Below are 22,065 nucleotides of genomic sequence, written 5' to 3'. Positions count from 1 at the left end.
TGTCATTTTAATAATTTTATTATCTAGAATTGGATTTCCTTTGACTATTAGATTGTACCATCTTAAATTTAACAGTTTACGTGAATACTTGTGAAATTATTACTCATAAATGATGGCTTGCATGTATATGTATATGAAAAGTATCCTGAGTCCATGGTTTTTTTATAATCCCTTTCACCTTCAGAATGGAAGGAGCTCTATAGATTTACATTTATATCATGTTTAAGTGAAGGGAAATCAAGCGTTTATCTGACCTTCCTGCACGGACTAGCACCTTCTCACAAACGCGCTCCCAGGAGACCCTTTCTTTCTTGCTCTCCTGGGCTCTCTGTTGGACTCACAGCAGGTGTCTTCCTATAAACACAGAGGAGAAGAGTCAAAGCCTGCTAACATTCTTCTACAGTGTCCGTGAAGGACAAACAAGCCATGCTAAGTACTTTCCCCTCTGATTAAATTCCTTTAGGATTTTGTATAACCACATCCCCAGATCCAAACTATGTGTGCTTCATGTTGTGCCGGATCATACGGCTGGGCGACACCCTGGAAAGTCATTCAGTGCCATCTCTGCTTGATACAACCTCAAAGGGAACAACTTGTCACTCCTGCCTCTATCTTGGCTAACATTCCATACATCACTGCAGGGTAGAATGTGCTAATATGACGTCATTTGTAATATTTTGGGAGCCCCACAGAGCTAGGATTTCTGTTGACTTCTCCATTCCTGAGTTTGTGTGTGCAGTATTCTTTACGACATTTTTCATTTTCCACGGTGCCTTTCTCCACTGTTCCTGACTTTCTCATCATCTTGGTATTCACAAGACCTAACACAGAAGAACCAACAAGCAGATAGGAAGGAGCGGAGAAGGAGACAGGAGCACAACAGGTGTTCACTAGGTGTTAATCATTGCGGAATAATTCTAGTAAAAAATGCTGTGCGTGCCATTTACCCTGGGCAGGCTGCATGCTCAGGAATAGTTGGCCAACGCTAAACAGACTCCATGTTTTGGTTTTGTCTCTTTTTTTGTCTTATTTTTTGTTTGCTTGGTTTTGGGTGTGTGTGTGTTGTGTATGTGTGATGTTTGTTTGGTTCATATGAAGTAGGAGGAGGTCTGGAAAGAGTGGGGGCGTGGGGAGGAATATGACCAAAATGCATAAAAATTTTAAAATGAAGTTTAAAAAAGAAAATGCCTTATTTAGGCAAGACAAATATGAACACAGGTGTTCCTAAAACAGTCTTCCGGCACGTGTCCTTAGGGAGAGCTCATGGCCAGAGTTACTTCCAAAGGCATTCCTGCCCTGCCATTGCTCATGTGCTCGAGAGTTAACTCTTGTACCCAGCACGTGAAATGGAAGCTGCTACCATCTAATACAGCCTGCAAAAACAAAACCATGGCCCCACACCCTTCCCTCTGCTCTGTTTCTGAAACTCAACTTGGAATCATACAAGTTCTTAAAGGTAGAGTTTGTCAGAATTTTTCACAAGTTCAATAAGAAAATGAGAGCGAATGGCTTCTAAAGGCAAGAACAGTGATGATGTGTGGTGGATTTGGAGCTGGGCAGATTAAAATCGCACCTCTAACAAACTGCTGTAACTACAAACTTCTCTGGCGCTGTGTTTCTCAGTTACTGTTTATGAAACAGTGTATGCAAAACAAAAAGCCTTGATCTTAAGTCTAATATTTAAGCAAGTAATAATGCCTAATATTGATGATGCCCAAGATCTCAAAGTGTGTTAAATGATCTCATGAAATTCAAACTTCAGTACTGTGGGTAAAGCATCAACCTCAGGAAGAAAGACTCCCTCAAAGCAGAAGCAAGGGCCTAATGCCCTGGAGCAGGAGGAACAGGTGACTCCTAGGGGCTCTTAAAGGGGCAGATTTGATGGGGACCCTGTGATATAAATGAAATGAACAAAGGCTCAGTGTGGGAAAGTGAGCAAGATTTGAGAAGACTCACCTACATAAGCACTAACAGATGCGGGGCTGATAGGAAAGTTAGAACTGAACCCACACTGAGGAATCCACTTCGTTCAGGCAAAGATTTTCAGAAGAAGAAATGGCAGGAAACCAAGCTGACTGGTCACTCAAATGGACTAGACTGGGCATGTAAATTCTGTGCTAAGAGTTCATGTTTCAGGGCAGCAGCAAAAGGTAGACCATGCTGGTGAGCCACAGTTCATGGATGGAGGGAAAGTTATGTAGGGAAAGCCTCAAGAATCCGAAACTGGCCAGCACCTGGAAGGTCCACCTTTATCCCAGCACCTGGAAGGCAGGACCAGTCTAATCTACATCATGAGTCCTGGGCCTGCCACGGCTACAGAGAGACCCTGTTGCAAAAGAAGAAAAAGAAAAGAACCCAAAACTAGGCAGTTAAGAAACTAGAACTGGGGATAAAAATCTTGATGTTGGGCTGGAGAGATGGCTCAGTGGTTAAGAGCATTGCCTGCTCTTCCAAAGGTCCTGAGTTCAATTCCCGGCAACCACATGGTGGCTCACAACCATCTGTAATGAGGTCTGGTGCCCTCTTCTGGCCTGCACGCATACACACAGACAGAATATTGTATACATAATAAATAAATAAATATTTAAAAAAAATCTTGATGTTAATTTTGGTTTCATTCAGTTTTAAATTAGACACTGCTGGGAATTTCAGGTGGAAATATCCATCAGAACAAAGGAAGGAGCCCTAGCATTATACTAAAGTACCAGTTAGAGTCTTTGTCTACAGAACTAGAGCTGCGGCCACAAGGCAGGGTCTGAGTTTGTCCCCACTTCACTCCAGCTGTGAGACCAACACACCAGCCAACCTGGCCTGACACGGTGGCACAGACCTGCGGGCACAACACACGGAAGACTGAGGCTGGAAACTGAACGACAGCAGCCTGGGCTACCTAGTTCACTTCAGGTGTGTGGTCTCGAAAGACCCGGCCTCAAGGAAAGAATAAAGGGGAGAAGAGGAAAGAAGACACACGTAGACATAGTCACAGATAAGTGGAAATGTTTCTATGTCTCATGAACTAAACTGTTGGTAGTTTAGCTCATGTTGGTAGGCTTCATCTGGAAAACATTTATCTGGTTTCAACATTTTGCAAGCAAATCTATTATGTCATATTCTCTGAAGTGATTAAGGGGCTAACGATTAGTTTGGATAAAATAAAAAGCCAGGGAGTTTTGTTATAGATCAGACAAGGTAGCAGAAGTCTGAAACAATTTATCCATGATGACCGAAGACAGGAACTCTAAAGGATGAAAATGTTAATGTCTCTCAGTCCACATGATGTCAGGACAAGCTGTCCCCAGGGTCACATCACAGTGGTTTTTGAGACACGGCTTCTCTGTGTAGCCTTGGCTGTTCTGGAACTCACTCCGTAGACCAGCCTGGCCTCAAACTAATAGATCTGCCTGCCTCTGCCTCCCAAGTGCTGGGGTTAAAGACATGCGCCACCTCGCCCAGGTCTTACAGAAGACTGGGAGTCCAAGTCTAGTCTCATGAGACTGAATGGTTGTAAGTACCCTGCTGACAAACTTTTTTTTGTTCTCATCCTATGTTTCTTGTATTGCTGATATGGGTTTGTTGGGAGGTTGTTTCTTCTACTAGAAAAACTAACACTGGGTGAAATCACTATTTAGATTCTTGTCCTTTTGATTTTGACTTTTTTTCATAACAAAAAATGTATATATTTGAAACTCAAAATACAGCTCCAGAAAGTAAAAAATAATGCTTATTCACAGTGGCAAAGAATGTCAAATTCACAGTCTTGATGGGAGTTCTGTAAAGTATTATTAGCTCTAGTTTGCAACACAAAAGCTTACCCACATCAAAAAAGATTATAGACAAGATTCAAATTCAGCCCCAACCTGAAGCTGACAATCTCAGCCTTTTCTATATTCTATTTGTTGTAATCTCCTGGCCTGGTCTGTCACCTGGGTACCGTGTCCCCTTTAATAGACAAGCTCTGCCCACTCCCAACCTTCCCACCTTCCCCATCTCCAGGCAAGCAGATCTCTCTCCAGTCCTCCCCCTCCCCTTCTTTTGGAGAGGCAACTTCTGCCTCTATCCTCTCTCCCTTCCCCCTTTCCCCCTTCTCTCCTTCTCCTTCACTTTCCCCTCCATTACCCACTAAATAAACTCTATACCCAAACTTTCCCTCAGCACGGGTATCTGTCCATCTCCCGCAGAGGCCTCAGGCCACCCACCAGGAACACACGGGTCCCCCACCATATCTTTATAAATGATAACACTATTTATCAACAAGGATGAATGTATTAAGAACACCAACCGTAACCACGACAGTGGGGACCTGGACTTTCTCCAGTGTTTCCTTGAGTTGATCCACCTCTGCTCGATATTCGTCCAGCTGACACTCTAGCTTTTCTCTGCGGAGTCGCTCATAGGCCAGCTGGTCCTGCAGCTCTTTGATAGTCCTATCAAAAATGTTTCTTCAGTCAATCCCCATATACCTAACAACTATTTTAGTTAACTGTGGGAAGCATCTATACTTTAAAGAAAATAAAATCATTTATTTGTAAACTGTATTTAGGGTCTTATAAGAATTAGCAGTGATTTAAGTACTGGGGACAAATAGCGGCCAACAAATAAATAAGCAAAACATGTGGTATGCAGGAAGGTAACAAGAACTAAGAGGGAAATAAAGCAAGAAACAGTAATATAAAATGTGAAGCAGGTATTAACACGTCTGTGCTGGTTAGTTTTTGTCAACTTGACACAAGCTAGAGTCACGTGGGAGGAGGGAGTCCCAAGTGAGAAATTCCTCCCACTAGACTGACCTGGGGACATGCCTATGGGGCATTTTTCCTGATTAAAATGAATGATATGGGAAGGCCCAGCCAGAGCCACCAGGACAGGTGGTCCTTAGGTAATAAGAAAACTGGTTGAGCGAGCTATGAAAAGCCAGTCAGGAAGCAGCTTCAGTTCCTGCTCTGGGTTCTTGCCATGAATTCTTGCCCTGACGTAAGGACAGGTGTGCCTGGAAGTCCCCCAAACTGGTTCCGGTCAATGTTTCACCACAGCAACAGAAAGGCCAACTAGGACAGAAAATGGTACCAGACACTGACTGTTGCTGCTGATGGCAACAGGCAAGAGTGCCTTGTCCCCAGTGCTGCCATTTTGGCTTCAGATTCCATTTTACCTGCAGGGTAAAACGAAGTTCCCCTTCCCCACCCCTAGGGGAGCTGGGGACCTTCCAAAAGATGACCCATCTCCTCCTTAAACAATAGAAACAGTCTGTTATGCATCTTTAGTGCTCTAGACACGTTATAGCTGTTCCTAACAGAAGGAACAAGTGAATCTGATTGGTTGGACTGAAAAGCTTACATTCTACATTGCTTGACAATGATGGAACACGAAGGGAAAACCCCTAATCTTTGAATCCCGATTGGTGGGAAAATGAACTGTATTTTGGCACAGATGTCTCTTAAGTACTTGCTGAAATGACCATGGGGAACACAGTAGATCCCACGTCTAGTACTGCCCACAGTAAATCTTGCTCTGCGGAACCTGTGTCTGCTTGGGTTGACTCAGAGACTTGGACCCACAGCACTGTGACAGACCTGGCCATGTTGTTCTGGGGAGGATTGTGGAAGTTTCTGGAACTTTAGGCTCTAAGTACTAAAAGCTCGTGAGCTGTTGTGGGAGTTCGGAAGGAAGAATTCTGAGAGATGTAGGGTAATCTGTAAAGTTTCTGAAAGAAGCAGAGACTCTACTGGGCCAGCATGACTGGAACAGTTGAGTAAGACAGTCATGTACATTAGCGGTAAAGAGAGCCAGAACAAAGACAGCCCCATCGGTCATAGGAAAGACAGCTTTCAGGAGTAAAGCAGGCAGCCACGACAGGACATACACTGCACCATCATGGTCTCGTTTAAGCTTTCGAATAATTTTTCTGGATGCCAAGTTAAGAACAAACTACAGGGTAAGGAATATGGGTAAGAGCAGGGTCAGCAGGCTGAGAGAGCTATGAAGAAAACATGACAGCTATCCAGATAACAGGTGCTGTGGCTAGAGCCAGAGATTTTGTCTCTGGAACTGAACCGTGAGGACAGCACAGTGGTGGCCATGCTGGGCCTATAATTTAGTGAACAAAGAAATGGATTTCATCATTTTCTGAGTGGGAAGTTCAGTCTAATAAGAATATTTACAGATCATGTTACCTGTGCTGGCTGAATGATTTAAAATAGCTGTGGTGTCAAAAACTCCAGAAATAAAGTCAACTTTACAAGATGAAAATAGTCTAGAAGACTGGAATCACAATGGCCTGAGTGTGTTCAACACTTGGCTGATGTTATGTGAAGTCTATGATTTCACGACTTTAAAAACATAAAGGATTTGGGGGGGGGGGAGGATGGGACCTAACTCCATGGCAGGATGGAAGCGCACGTTTCCAGGCAGAAAGCCTCACGTGGAATTCACGGGTGCTGCAATACAAAGCACGGGTTTAAGGACATTACTTCTCAGACTCCAGCTGTCCTTTCTTCTGCTGGAGATCCTCCTCTGTTATCCCACCCAAGTGTCTGAAGTTGCTCTCCGCGATCTCCAGAAGTTGTCTCAATTCCACAATCTTCTTGTGGGCTCTCACTGAAAGACAGTTGAGTAGGATCTGCATTTAGATGACAGGATATATATACGCTTACAGGATGGTGACTCCCTCCCAACGTCTGCTTCCTTTTTGTGTGCAACAGCCTTATAAAATAGTTATTAATTTTCTTTTATGTATATGAGTGTTTGCCTGCATGTATGTCTATGGACCACATTTGTGCCTGGTACCTGTGGAGGTCAGAAGAGGGCCTTGGACACCCCAGAACTGGAGAACAGATGGTTGAGAGCCACTGTGTGGATGTTAGGAACCAAACCCAGGTCCTCTTCAAGAGCAAAAAGTGCTCTTAACCATTGAGCCATCTCCATCTCTTCAGCCCTATTTACTTCTGCTGTTTATGGAAGGAGCTGATGGGAGTGCCATACATACGTACAAGGGTGAACATCAGTGATGTAAGCAATGAAGTGCCCAGGGGAAGGATTCTTTACCTGCCATTGGAACATGCATCAGATGCTGATACTGATGCTATAGGCAAGATGGCTTAAAGAAGCTTAGCAGTGTTTTAAGATGAGAAGTACCAGACCATGCATTATCTACTGCATGTTCAAAAATTAGAGAAAACCAATGCCAGGATCTTCAGGCTCTCTCTTAGTTGAATTCACAATGGAAGGATCTCACAGGTCCCTGGAAAATAAGCCTAAGACTGTACTGGAAGGTTTTAAATCTTTTTAAAGGAAAAAATAAATCTAGACATGAATCTCAAATTTTTCTTAGAAAATAGTTTAAGCACAATTATATATTCCAACCAAAATAACAAAAGCGCCCTCCAAAGATCAAAAGAAAGGGGAACTGACATTTTTCTGAGCCTCTGCCACAAGCTAGGCAGTTCCTATTGTTAGTGTATGAAATTAAGCCTTATAACAATTTTGTAGGGGTAGCAATAGCAACGTTGTTGATTTTCTTAGATGAGGAAACTAAGTCCTGAGAGCAACAGAGAGAGCTAAAAGTGGGAAAGCTCTGGTGTCTGAATTCACTGCCTAAGACCTACTGTTCACGCACTCCATGGCTGCTTGTGCTTCGATTGGTCTCAACTCAAACACATTCAGAGAGCCACAGAAAGCATCCATCTCCTTCACTAGAACAAAGGACTGCTCTCTGACCAAACACAGACATCAAGGTTACATCACATGAAATACTCTCTACAGGAATCAATGGGTGTGGTGACAAGGGTGTTATATAAAAAAAGTCTAAAGCCTTATGTCCACTTACCAGGTGGCTTTAGACAAGTAACTTAGCATCTCTAAACCCAGGCCGTTTTATAAATCAGATAATATGATAGTCTATTAGTGTTTCTTAAGAGAGAACACAGATATTATCATTCCCATACACTTACCGTGATCAATAACTGTAAAGTTCTACAGAAATGCAAACCTTTCACTAGAGTCAAATTCCTGGCAGAAGAGTTCTATACCATCAGCAGAAATGCCACAGAAACACAATTTGCTCTAATTACCAGACTTCGGTTTAATTCAATTTTTTTTAAGCATAACACCAATAGAAACCACAGCCCCATTGGCTTCTGGGTGTCTATTTGTACCAACATGTATTCTGCGGGAGGGAGGGGCACTCTAACCTAACTAACTTAGAATGTTTGAGTAGCTATCCATTTGCTAGAGACCAAGTCTCTCTCAAACTCACGTTCAAGCCCTGTACTCCAGTGTGATGTTATGTGGAGACAGGGCTTTAGAATGTGGCTGGGGTTAAAGGGCATGACAGCAAGTGTTAGGGAATATTATGTTAAAAGGTGTGTTGCGTTTGTTTATGCTGCATTTGTTTAACTCTGTGAAGCTGTGATTCTTTGCCTATCTAGAAGATCTGATGGTCTAATAAAGAGCTGAACGGCCAATAGAGAGGCAGGAGGCCAGTAGGTAGAGAGAATAGAGAGGAAAACCTGGGAGAAAAGGAGGAGGACATCAGTGCCAGCCCTCCAGCCACACAGCAATCCAGAGTAGGATTTACAGAAGGAAGAGAATGCGGAAAGCCCAGAGGCAAAAGGTATCGGGATAATGTAAGAAAGCCGGCTGGACACAAGTCAGGCTAAGGCCCAGCGTTTCTAAGTAAGAATGAGCCTTTTTGTGAATCATTTAGGAGCTGGGTGGTGACCCACAAGAGCCTGAAAGCAAAAACATCATACTACTACTACAAGCAAGGGTACTGTTCTCATGAGATTGGTATCACTAGAGGACAACACTTTAGGCTTCAATGGCATCCATGTTCTCTAGATGCTCCTCACTCTTCCATTGTGAGTGCATAGTCACATCAAAGTCGGAGTGGACCCTTCTCCATAAAACAGTCATGTTAGACTTTGAACTAGGATCCAGTCCCTAATGGTAAGAGATAAATTTCTGTTGTTTAACTTTCTCGTGTTTAATTACAACGGTCTGAGCATGTTAAGACATCATTAAATGGAATCAGATTATCCTCCAAGTGGTCATCATGAAAATAACTGAGACGCTAGAAATGTTATATTCTTTCTCATCCTCCAGTCTACTATATCCCCAGTAGTGAGAAAGATAGTCTAACCACAAACCAATTAGCATGGTTGCCATGGTTTAAATGACAGTGTCCCTAGGAGGCTCTGGTATTTGAACGCAAGGTCCCTAATTGATTGCTTGAAGAAATTCAGCTGTGTATCCTTGCTGGAGGAAGTCACTTGAGTTGGACTCTTGAGAGCAAAAAACCTCCCATCACGTTGAGTTTGCACTCGCTCTCCTTCATGCTTGGGTTTGATGGCGTGCACTCTCAGCTTCCTGCTCTGGCTGCCACGCTTGTGGCTTGCAGCTTGCTACTCTAACTACACCCTCCCAAGATAGATACTCCCACTCCTTCTCTGAAATGTTTGGTCGGGGTATTTAGCAACAGAAAAGTAATTAATACATGCTCTCAGATGTTAGGAGCACTTGCTGCTCTTCCAGAGGATTCAAGTTCGGATCCCAGCACCCACATTTAGTGGCTCACAATCTGCAACTCCACCTCCAAAGGCTTCCAAGGACACCTGTACTCATGTGCACAGACACACAAATGCACACACACATGCACACACACTACATACACACATAACTTAAAATAGAAAATAAAAATATTCTTGAAAGAAAAAATGACAAACACTTCCATGGTTATAGAAAAATCAGTTCCAAAGCAAGGAGAATGGTTTATGTTTATCAGTGTAACTCTAGTACTTATACACAGCCTGACACATAAAATTATTCAGGAAACACATGCTGGATGATAGAAGAGAAACTGAGAAACCAATCTCAGGAACATCTCGTAGTGCTATATTGACTTCAGAGAAATGGCCTTTTTATTTATTCTCTGGAAATCTAGATACGTAAACAAGCAGAACTGGTCAGATACTGGTTTTCTCCACAGCCAACCTCTAGACACTGTATGGCCTTACTCCTGCTATCTGGTTAAAACCTCAAAATGTGTGTGTGTGTGTGTGTGCGTGTAATATCTTAATCGGAAAAGCATAGTACTAATGCAAGCTCTGCTGGAGTGAAAATCTCTAGAACAAAGAGCCTGGAGCAAAACAAGAATGTGTCTCTAGTAGTCATGGGCCTCCATCACAGACTGTAGGTCATGTGTCTCTGGTAGTCACGGGCCTCCTTCAGAGACTGTAGGCCAAGGAACTATACAGATACTACTATATCTTGCACAATTCTAAATGAGTGTCCTTGACACATTCTTACATTAGAAACCTCACCTCTCCTAATTAACGACCCATCTGAACTGGCATACTCTCCTCAGCCTCCATCCAGTCTGTTACATCCCCAGTAGTAGAATAATAGTCTTTCACAAAACCCAAACGACATCACCTCTGCCCCAAACTCCCCCAATGACTTGGAAGAAAACCTAAAGCTAAATTCTTCATATGATTCCTACTGGGCCCACTCAGCTCTCGACCGTCTTGTTAACTTCTCCCTAGTGAGTCCTCTCAGCCTTTGCACACGCTGTTCAGGATTTTCTCCTAAGATCTCGGTACAGTTCCTTCTCATCACTCAGGTCTCTTCTGGAATGTCACCACAGAATCCTAACCGTTACCTGTACCACCACTTCATTTTCCTTATACTCCTATTTTCTTACCAATTGTTTATTAGCCTCCCCTTGACTGCCATCACCAAACAGAGGTTCCTTTGAATTGATCCACTTTCTCCAGTAACAACAACTGACGGCTCAGTAGACTATCGGTAAACTTTGAGAATATATGCAATAACAATTAGTGACAAAAAGAATCTGCCATGAATTTAAAAGAGAATGGGAAGGGATATATAGGAGGGTTTAGAGGGAGGAAAGAAAGGGAGAAATGTTGTAATTATAATCTCAAAAATATGGTGCCCTCTTCTGGCCTGCAGACATACACACAGACAGAATATTGTATGCATAATAAATAAATAAATAAATATAAAAATAATAAATAAATAAATAAATAAATACATACATACATACTGGTGCTGGAGAGATGGCTCAGTGGTTAAGAGTAGTTCTTGAGGTTTGATTCCCAGTACCACACGGTGCCTAGCAGCCATCTGTAACTGTAGCTCCTGAGGATCTGCCGCCTCCTTCTGAACTTTGTGAGCACCAGGCATGCATGCGGTGCACAGACGTGTATACAAGCAAAACTCCCGTGCATATTAAGATAATAAATCTTTAAAAAAAATATCATTACCAACAAACCTTAGAAATCACTGAGAGGCGTGTGTGTGTGTGTGTGTGTGTGTGTGTGTGTGTGTGTGTGTGCTCACGCTGGAATAGGAAGGAGTTGAAGTCTTTCTTTGTAGCCCATGCTTGCTCTGAGCTCACTCTATGGTCTGGACTAGCCTCAAACTTGTCGTCCTCCTACCCAGCCCCAAGCACTAGGCTTATCACTCCTGAGTTGTCCTTCCCTATGTCTGTGATCCACTCAAGTATGTCTGCCTCACTTAACTTCCTGAGCGTCCATGTCACATTCTTCCGTTCCAAAGGCTGCATCGTGTACTTGTTTACATTATCGATAATTCTCAGGACAAAAATACCAAGTTACTTTTCTCTGAAGACAGTGTCTTTGAATAATTTCCAAACTTACAGCAAAGTGTAGGCCTTCCTGTTCATTTTTATGTCTGTGTCTGTTGGGAGAGGCGTCCCCTGGAGTTGGGGTTACACTAGAAGCGGTTTTGGGAAATCAGCCTCTAAATGAGCAGCAAGAGCCATCTCACCAGCCCCAGTGGATTTTTTTTCTTTCTTTCTTTCTTTTTTGGCAGTGTGTGCGTATGATATGTGTTGTCTGTGTGCACACAATCATATGTTCACATGATCTTTTATGTGCACTCAGGCAAGCATATGCTACAACACATGTTTGAAGTTCAAAGGATAACTCCGGGGTTGGTCCTTGCTTTCCACCTTACTTGAGACATGATCTCTTCGTTGTGCATGGATGCACACTCCAGGTTACCTGGTCCTCGAGCTTCAAGATTTCTCCTGACTTTCCTCCCACCATGCATTGAGAGCACTGTGATTACTGAAGCACGCTGCTATGCCACCTTCATATGAGTGCTAGGGATTAAACTCAGGTCCTCACCAGTGCACAGCACATGCTCTCCCCCACCGAGCCATCTCCCCAGCCCACGGACACAGCTTTTCTGAATGGCTAGTTCATGACAGAGACAGCATACTCACTTCTGGCGTTTGCTTTGTCTGCGTCACTAAGACACAAGTCACCCTTGGCATCGGTGCTGCCCTCAACACCGTGTTTTACGAAGAACTGTGTGTGACTGTCATCAATTCCAACCTCGTCATCCATCTCGTATTTCTGCAGCCCCTCTAGCAGCTTCACTGCTGCCAAATGGGCAAATCTGTAAAAAGGAATTAATAATCAACCGGACCCACAAACTTCCATACAGTTAAACTGCAGTTTCATACTGAATTTACAAAACTTCTCCATATATGCACTTCTAGTAACCCACCAGCAAGCAAGGATGCAAACCTGTCGCTGAAGGGCTGGGAAACCTGACGCGCACTCAGCTCTGTGGGAATCTCCGTTACTGACTGCTGTGAAGGACTGCTAAAACTACACTGGGAGAAGAGATCGCATAGATCACCTTCAAACAGAATCACTCTAGTGAATACAGAGCCTAGAACCATCCTTCTTGATTCCCTTTTGTTAGCCCGAGACAGGTGAATTGAGTGTGGCTCCAGTTTTACAGTTAACTACACTTCTTACCATACTTACTCTTCGTCCTTCAACCCAAAGCACCTAGCTCAGTTTCGGAATTTAAAGAAACAATGCCCTTTCCTTCTGTTTTCTCTTTGCTCTTTCTCACATTTCATGAAGCCTCTACTAATAAATTGTTTCTCTTAGAGATTTTTCTGTTGTGAATAAATGAAACAAGCGTACTTTCCCACAATGCTGTTAACTGAAATATGTAACACTTTCTTCTAGGACATGAAGAATCACCAAATGCCAAACACTATTTTCCACATTGTTATAGTTGTTCCAATTTTTCCATACACTCGTATTTTGAACACCAGGTCAGATCCCCAGCTTGTGGTGCTGTGTGAAAGGCCTTGAGGAGATGAAGTCTGGCTGACAGAAATAGGCTGCTAGGGATAAGGCTTTGTAGATTATATCCACCCCCGGAGAGGCAGAACTGTGCTTCTGGCTTTCCAGCATGTGTATAACTATCCCATACGCTCACTACCATGCCTTGGCTGCCAAGCCTTCCCCGGGATCAGCTGAAATTCTCTGCAGCCACGAGCCAAATACATTTTTCTCCTCTCAAGTTGTTGGTTATGTATTTTGGTTATAGCAGTGCAAATAACAATAATAATAATAATATACTCATATTTTAAACTACACATGTATGCATATTACATTCTTATTTTTATCAGGTACAACAAGCACATTATTAACACCATATCAATATGGCTGGTGGCATCGCACTTGCCTAGCATGTACAAGTACCCAGGTGATGAGTCTATACAGAGTTGTGCGGCTGACCAAAGGAGAGAGCAAGGGGCTATGGGAGACTGTAGACAGCCAGAACACTCCTGTATCTGTACCAGATTGAACACGGGGTGTGGCTGCAGGCGTGTGCAACAGTTAGTGATCAGGTCAGATCCAGACACGTTGTACCTTACACTGTGAACTACATGGGATAGAACAGCTGGTCTCAAGCTCTACACGTTTCCCATCCTTGCCTTCAGAACAGTGGGCATGTCTGCTATGCCCACCTTTGTTTTTTTAACTGCTTTATTTTCTTTTCCCTGTTACTTCCCAACCCTTAATTACACACACCTTTCCTCTCTTGCCCATTTTCCTGCTGCTTTTCCCTTATCCATATTCCTCATTTTACTAGTATTTTACCTGAATTAAAATTTAATATCCTAATTTACCCTATAAATTACTTTATTTGTCCCTTCTTATTCTTCTTGGGGATATATTTCTTATTTTCTTTTTTGTATTTTACTATGTTTAAGTATTAGCTTAGGTTATGATGGCACATGCCCACAATCCTGGCACGTAGGAAGCTGATACAGGCAGATTGCAGGCTAGCTTGGATTATATGGCAACTTAAAGCCAGCCTGGAATATGGAGAAAGACCCTGTCTCAAACAAGCAAATAAAGTTGTTCTTGATAAAGTCACAAAAGAATGAAGAAAGTATAACATTTTCAATAAATATTACTACAATTGATATCTATATGCAAAAGAATGAACTTGGATGCACACCTAATATAACACAAAAAGGAAATCACAGCAGACCATGGACATCACAGCCAAAAACTATACAACTTCTAGAAGAAAATATAGTCAAAAAAATTTCAAGATCAAACACCAAAAGCACAATTCAAAAAAGGAAAACTTTGTTGAGACTCACTTCCAAAGATATTTTAAGGGTATGAAAAATATCTCAAAGTGAGACAAAAATCTTACAAAGGTTATTTTCTGAGAAAGAGCTATTCTAGAATATATAAAGAGTCCTTAAAACTCAACAAAAAGAAAACAATCCAAACTAAGCATAGTGTGGCACAGACCTCTAATGCCAGCACCAGGAAGGCTAAGACAGGAATGCAAGTTGATGGCGATCCTGAGCTACACACGAAGTTAAGTGGGTGACTGGGCCCAGCCAGACATCAAATCAAGCCTCATGGGCCACTGTAGCCCATACTCATGATATAAATTCAAGCAGTTCTGAACAACTAATATGCAAGATATGTTACAGCATCTCCTCCAAGCATCAATATAAATACTGCTTCTTCAGAAAATGTTCTTGACAACCATCCAAATTCTATCAGCTGTGACTTCTTTTATATCTCTTACTATCATCTATACCATTTCCAAACCCACACCATTGATGAAGAGAAAGAGTTGGGAGTTTTCCTTATTTATAGATAGCATGTAATATGGGTGGGACAATGATTGTAATTATTAAGGAGTTTTGCTTGTATATTCATTTTCTTTGAAGTATAAGCTTCTAGGGGTCCCATGATCATAAGCTCCTGGTTGGCAGACACTGTGTATTCCTAGATTTACAGTCACAGTACCTGGACCATAGCAACTACACAGAACCCACTGAATAAACAACAACCAAATGAGAACACAGATACGCAGTAACTATTCCTCGAGGGCCTGACCTGAAGGAGCTCACAGAGTTTTGTGATAAGGCTACATTCATTTCTCACATAAATTTCTAAATATGATCTAAACCCCTTAGAATTACTTCTCTATTATCACTGCGATTTTTGCTTTTTGCCAGTGTTTCTCCACAAAGTATCAAGGATATCTGGGTGAAGGAATGCATTGTGTACACTATTAGAGTACTGCAGAAGACCTAGGAGTCCTGAACCTCACCTCCTTATGTGGTAGACGTCATGACTTTTGCTCTTATTTCTGCATGTCCCTTCCCCAGAGGAGAGAGAACTAACATGACAGTACAGCTGATAATAATTGCTTTAAAGAACGCAGATCAACTTAAAAACTGTGATTCCATCAGCATCTCAGTGAGTCCCCCAAACTTGTGTTAAAATACCAGAAATTTCCAGGCACAGGAAAGCAAATGCACAGCTTTAAAGCACAAGCCAGGAGCACAGCAGACAGGAGCACAGCAGACAGACAGGAGCACAGCAGACAGACAGGAGCACAGCAGACAGACAGAAGCACAGCAGACAGGAGCACAGCAGACAGACAGGAGCACAGCAGACAGACAGGAGCACAGCAGACAGGAGCACAGCAGACAGGAGCACAGCAGACAGACAGGAGCACAGCAGACAGGAGTTTATACCTCTTAGCCACATCGCTGGGTCTCTCTCCTGCCTTGTTGGTAATACTGCTGTTGGCTCCCATCTCAATTAACCACTGCAAACACTCTAGGTGGCCTTGTCCAGCAGCTTTTAAAAAGAAGAAAACAAGAAAACACGTAACACGTATAGAGAAAGAGGTTATTGGAAACAGCTTTCTGAATGTTTGATATTGTAGTAACTAACAAAAGTAGGCTGTGCAAATATTTTCTTTTTCACTTGTACATTTATTAGACAATAAATCAAACACCTGTTGTGTTCAGATAATTTTGGGTACAGATATAAAAATTGGAGCTCACAGTTCAAACAAGCAAGTCACAGACTCAAAACTAGGATCCAGTCTTTCCACCCCTACCCAAGTGCTATGTCATACTGCATAACTCCTAAGTAGAAGTCTCATGCCACACACCAAACAACATTGTACATTCCAACACAAGGGCCTCAGGGACATCAAAATCTTGTTCTATGCCTACTTACTGCACATGAAAATCACACACAAAACAATCTCTTCTCAAAAATTTTACATCTTTTCATTTACTTTATGTCTGTACCTGCACACATTTATGCCTGAACAGTGTCAAAGTGGAGGGCAAAGGACAACTTCCAGGTGCATCCATCATGTAGATTCTGGGGATCAAACTCCCATCAGCAGGTTTGGCAGCAAGCACCTTTACCCACTGAACAGTATCACTGACACACACCCCCACAATCATACTGTAGCGTAGACAGACAGGCAGGCAGACAGACAGACAGACAGACGGGGTCTCAATACTCAATGAATGTACTGGGAGATAGGTACTGTTAAGTGTCATAAATATATGACGGCTACTAAGGCCCATAAAGACAGCATCACTTTGGTCTTTAGCAACTTGTTCTGTTCCCCCAATTCCTACTCCCTTTCCTCCTTTCTCTCTCTTCTACCCAGAACCAGCTGACCAAAAACAGCTACAGGATTGGCCAAAGCTCTGTAAGTAAATACCCATTAGACAAACACAGTAACATATTCTGTTCTTAAATGTAATCAAAAATATTATTTAGGATCATGAATAATGGTATGGTTGAAAATAATTAGTTTAGCCTGATATTTCTATCACAGGCAATACACAGGGAAAAGGAAGGATAAATAATTTATCTAAAATAGAATATAAGGCAAGTATTCTGAGCTAGAGGGAGAGCTCAGCCATTAAGAGCATTTGCTCTAGCAGGAGGAGCTGAGTGCAGTTCCCCAGCATCACATGGCAGCTCACAACCGTCTGTAACTCCAGTACCGGGATCTGATGCTCTCCTCGAGTTCGTTCAGGTACCAGGCATGCACATGGTGCATATCCATACATGCCGGCAAACACTCATGCACATTAAATAAAATGAGTATTTTTTTAAAGGAAGAAAAAAGAGCAGGGCATGGTGGCACACACCTTTAATCCCAGCAGCCAGGACAGAACAGAGCCAGGTGGATCTTGGAGTTTGAGGCCAGCCTGCTTTACATATATAGCCAGGGATATACAGCAAGATCCTTTTCTCAAAATAAAAATAAAAATAAAAGAAAGAAAGGAAAAATAACATAAATCTTCCAGGTGGTGTTGGCACATGGCTTTAATCCCAGTACTCAGGAAGCAGAGGCAGGTGGACTTCTGTGAGTTCAAGGCAACCCTGGTCTACAAGAGCTAGTTCCAGGACAGCCAGGCCTACACAAAGAAGCTCTGTCTTGAAAAACCAAACAAATAAATGAATAAATAATATAAATCTCTTTAAAACATTGTTGTAAGAGGTTTCCTCAGCAGTGTATTTCATAAGAGCATACCATAAGAGCGCTACCATAAGAGCAATGTCACCAAGAAACCTGACTGGCATTACCCTCACAGGTATACAATCTGGCCTCATAAAGGGCACTTGAATTAGGAATCAGGCACTGTATATTCACACACCACTCACTAATATCCACTAGGGGAGAATTCTGATCCATAACCGCTTTAAAAGCTGAATAACTCACGAGAAACTGTAAAAACGAAGCAAGCTCACCTTTGTGCATAGGAGTCGATCCATTATCATCACGCTCATTCAGATTGATTACTCCATCTCCGATCAATTTCTTAAGCACTTCTAAATCCCCATTAAAGGCAGCCACATGACCTGGAAACGCTAAATCTAAACAAGAAGTCAGCATTTTAGTGAACACAGGGATTTGTTCTTTCCCCTACCTCAAGCTGTCGTATAATTCAGATTTCAATATTATCTCAAGTATGACACTACTCAGGTGAGTTCAACTGACATACTGACAAAAAGAATTATAAAATACAATACTACTAAATGTACTTCACTGTCTAAAACAGAAAATTACAAATTATAACTAAATAAAATTTAAATTTTTTGCTTTTTGAAAACAAGACTGTGAGTGGGAGAAAGTGTTTGCAATTCACACCCGACAGATTATGTCCAGAATCTGCAAAACATCTCAAGCATCCAAAAATTAGAAAAGCGCTGGGTGGTAGTGGCATACACCTTTAATCCCAGCACTCGGGAGGCAGAGGCAGGCCAGTCTCTTGTGAGTTTGAGGCCAGCCTGGTCAACAAGAACAAGTTCCAGGACAGGCACCAAAAACTACAGAGAAACCCTGTCTCGAAAATCAAAAAAAAAAAAAAAAAAAAAACAAAAAAAAAAAAAAAAAAAAAAAAAAAAAAAAAAAAAAAAAAAAAAAAAAAAGAAAAGCTTTATCTTTAAGATGTCAGAAACTAAAAAGACATTTCACTACAGGACTGATATAAATGGCCAATCCAGGAAAAGATGCTCAAGCAAACATCACACACCATTAAAATGGCTACAACAGAACAGACTGATGATGACCTGTGTTGACAAGGATATAGAGCACTTTGGAAAAGAGTTTGAAAAGTAGCTCCTTAAGCTAGATATGTGCCCATCATATGTTTCACTCCTAAGTACTTACCAAAGAGGGATAGAAATAGATATCTATGCCAGTGGTTCTCAACCTGTGGATTCTGACCCCTTTGAGGGTTGAAGGGCTCTTTATTAAGGGACGCATATTACATACCCTGCATATCCAATATTTACATTATGATTCATAACAGTAGCAAAATTACAGTTACAAAGTAGCAATAACAATAATTTTATGACTAGGGATTACCTAGTCATAATAGGAGGAACTGTAACAAAGGGTTGCGGCATCAGAAAGGTTGAGAATCATGGTCTACGTAAACATATTAGCTACTCTTATTGATAGACAAATCCAAACTGAAAGCAATCCAAATGCTCACCTCTACTCAATTCTTCACGGAATGTGACACAGCAATAAAGAGAAATAAACTACAAATACACATAACATGTACGGATTCTCAAAATGACTCAATACACAAAGCTCTAGACATGGCAAGCTAATCTGTATTAACACAAAGCATATCAGTGACTGCATGGGGACACAGTAAAAGGAGCAGCAGGCTGGAAGAAGTCTGGGAAACCCAGGTATGATGGAAATGTCTGTATTTTAATTGTTAGGATGGGATCAGAGTGCATACATAAATCAAAAAATCATAAAATTGTATATTTGAATGCACTCTAACTGAAGTAAATTAAAAACTGATATTTAAGGGAATCATAATCAAAGAAAAAGGACAACCCACTTGTGAGAGAAAATTATATATGATAAAAATAAATGATTCATACCAAAAATACAGAGAACTAAAATTAGAAAGATAAATGAAGTGCAATTTTTCAAGAGGGAAAATATAGGTATATGTCGCATATGTATATATCCATAGGAACACAGGGCACATACACAGCACCATGTCCCCACAAGCAGAACCTGCTAGTTATGAGTTTTCCCAGAATGGTCAAGACCTTAATGGTGTAGGAGGTCCTTCTGTCTTTGTGTTGCTTTCATTGGTTAATAAAGAAACTGCTTTGGGCCTGTTGATAAGGCAGAACTTGGGTAGGCAGGGAAGACAGAACTAAATGCTGGCAGAAAGACGGGCAGAGTTGGAGAGATGCCATGGATCCACAGGAAACAGACACTGGGAATTTTACCTGGAAAGCCACTGCCACATGGCAAGACATAGATTAATAGAAATGGGTTAAATTAAGATGTAAGAATGAGCCAATAAGAAACTAGAGCTAATGGGCCAAGCAGTGACTTAATTAATACCATTTCTTTGTGGTTATTTCGAGGCTAAGCTAGCCAGGTGGCCGAGACGAACAGCAGCTCGTTAAGCTCCTTAGCCTTTATCCAATGATGCCAGAGTGCAGGACAGTGTTCACATTCAGAGTGGGCTACGTACAACATAGACAAGGAGTCGATTCTCTAAAGAAACTCTGACCATGTACACAGGGAGACACGTACAAACATATTTATTACACGGCCACAGTTTTAGCAAGAAACCACAAACAACTTAAAGGCCTAGGGAAGACAGACATATTACTATATGCTGTAATAATTTAGTTTTTTAATATAACAAATACACAATATAGTTTTATATAGTTTGTGAATGCATTATATATAGACAGAATTGTAACTAAGATACAAAACCATAGAATGGACCGATAAATCCCAAAGAATATCATCTCCTATAAGATCAGGCTGTAGGCAAGCCTGTAGAGAATTTTCTTAATTGATTTGTGATTGATGGGGAGAGTTCAGCACATTGTGGGTGGGGCCATCCGTAGGCTGCTGGCCCTGGGTTTAGCCTCAGCATTCGCTTGACTTCATGTTCCTCCCGTTTGAGTTCCTGCACTGACTTTGGAAGTGTAAAGCAAAATCCTTTCCTCCCAATCTGCTTTTGGTCGTGGTGTTTCATCACAGCAGTGGTAACCCTAGGACAACCCCCTCGAGGAAAGAGAGAGAAACACTTCAGCTCTGTAGTATTGTGTTCTTAAGTTCGATGTCACTGTCTTCGTGAGGGTTACTTGGAGTATGAGCTCTCAGAGGTCTAAAGTCCAGAGTTGAATATATGGAGAAATGCTGAGAGACCAGAGAGATGAAGGAGCAAACCACAGCCACCTACCTACTCAATTTCCCAGATGCAAAGAGAGGGAGCTCCTGTCTCCTCCTGCCTTATCACTTTCTCTCCTACAGGCCTGGAGGTCTGTACAATCAGGAAGCGATATGGCTGGGCGGTGATCACTAATTTAAAAAAAAAAAATGCCTGGGGCTGGAGAGATGGCTCTGTGGTTAAGAGTGCTGACTGCTCTACCAGAGGACCCAGGTTCAATTCCTACCACCCACATGGCAGTTAACAGCTCTCTGTAACTCCAAGATCTAACATCCTCAGATAGACATACATGCAGGCAAAACATCAATGCAAATAAAATAAAAATAAATAAATTATAAAAAAATGCCTTACAGGCTTGCCTAGAGTCAGATTTTATAGAGACATTTTCTCAGCGGAGGCTCCCTCCTGTCTAATGACATGCCTGTGTCAAGATGACAAGACTAGCCAGCACAGCCGCAGTGTTCTTTTTGCTACTGTCTACGTGATTTGTCCAAAATGTTTCATAATAAAGAATCTATATGCATTTGGATAGTAATCTATAGATTTTGATGTAACATTTGCATACAAAGTCTTTGTCTTTGGGTTCCATGTAATATTATCATTCTCTGCTAAAACATGTGGGGTTAATTACTTACTGTCCTGATCATCTGGATTGCTTCCTTCATACTCAGCCCCCTGGATAAACTGTAAGATGTTCTGCTTCAAGAAGCGCTGGGCTAGGTCCAATACATTTTCTCCATTGTCGTTGAAGGCTTTTAAAGCTTGTGTTCCACGGGTCATTCGACTCAGTAGGAATTTAAAACAATGAAGGTGGCCTTCCATGGCAGCTAAGTGAACTGTAGAGAGGACAAAACAGGTGGCGTTAGACCCAAAATCATAATATGATACCTCAAAAAGCTGGGTGTCGGGGCACCTGGTTCTAACACAAGAACTCCTAATGGGAGAGGCAAAAGGATTGCTAACTTCCAGGCCATCTTGGGCTGTGCAGTGAGTTCCAGGCCAGCCTGTGACTGCATAGAGAGACAATGTCTAAAAATATTTTGGAAATAACTTTAGTCAGTGGTAATTTTGCACAGAAATTGAGAAGCAGAGGCAGGTGGATCTCTGTGAGCTGGAGGCCAGCCTGGTCTGCTACCTAAATATTAACATAGTTGAAAGCACAAACCCAGTGACCAGGCACCTGC

At 41.9% G+C, this 22,065-nt stretch overlaps 1 protein-coding gene across 1 annotated transcript in view; it reads right to left on the bottom strand.

The window, feature by feature from the left end:
* Ankrd42 (ankyrin repeat domain 42) overlaps positions 1-22,065 on the bottom strand; it is a gene marked incomplete at its 5' end in the record, with an annotated part of 36,260 nt that continues 14,195 nt past the window's right edge. The window contains 7 exons of the mRNA XM_050154462.1: positions 1-354; positions 4,280-4,424; positions 6,468-6,594; positions 12,266-12,441; positions 15,869-15,974; positions 17,904-18,029; positions 21,517-21,717. Coding sequence (XP_050010419.1) covers positions 268-354; positions 4,280-4,424; positions 6,468-6,594; positions 12,266-12,441; positions 15,869-15,974; positions 17,904-18,029; positions 21,517-21,717 — 968 coding nt within the window. The remainder of the gene's footprint in view (positions 355-4,279; positions 4,425-6,467; positions 6,595-12,265; positions 12,442-15,868; positions 15,975-17,903; positions 18,030-21,516; positions 21,718-22,065) is intronic.

This window comes from Alexandromys fortis, unplaced genomic scaffold (genome assembly GCF_014885135.2).
Source record: "Alexandromys fortis isolate MF-2015 unplaced genomic scaffold, M_Fortis_MF-2015_v1.1 scaffold_77, whole genome shotgun sequence".
Classification (NCBI taxonomy): domain Eukaryota; kingdom Metazoa; phylum Chordata; class Mammalia; order Rodentia; family Cricetidae; genus Alexandromys; species Alexandromys fortis.
Note: the sequence above shows the minus strand (reverse complement) of the source record. Positions and strands in the feature narration are given on the sequence as shown.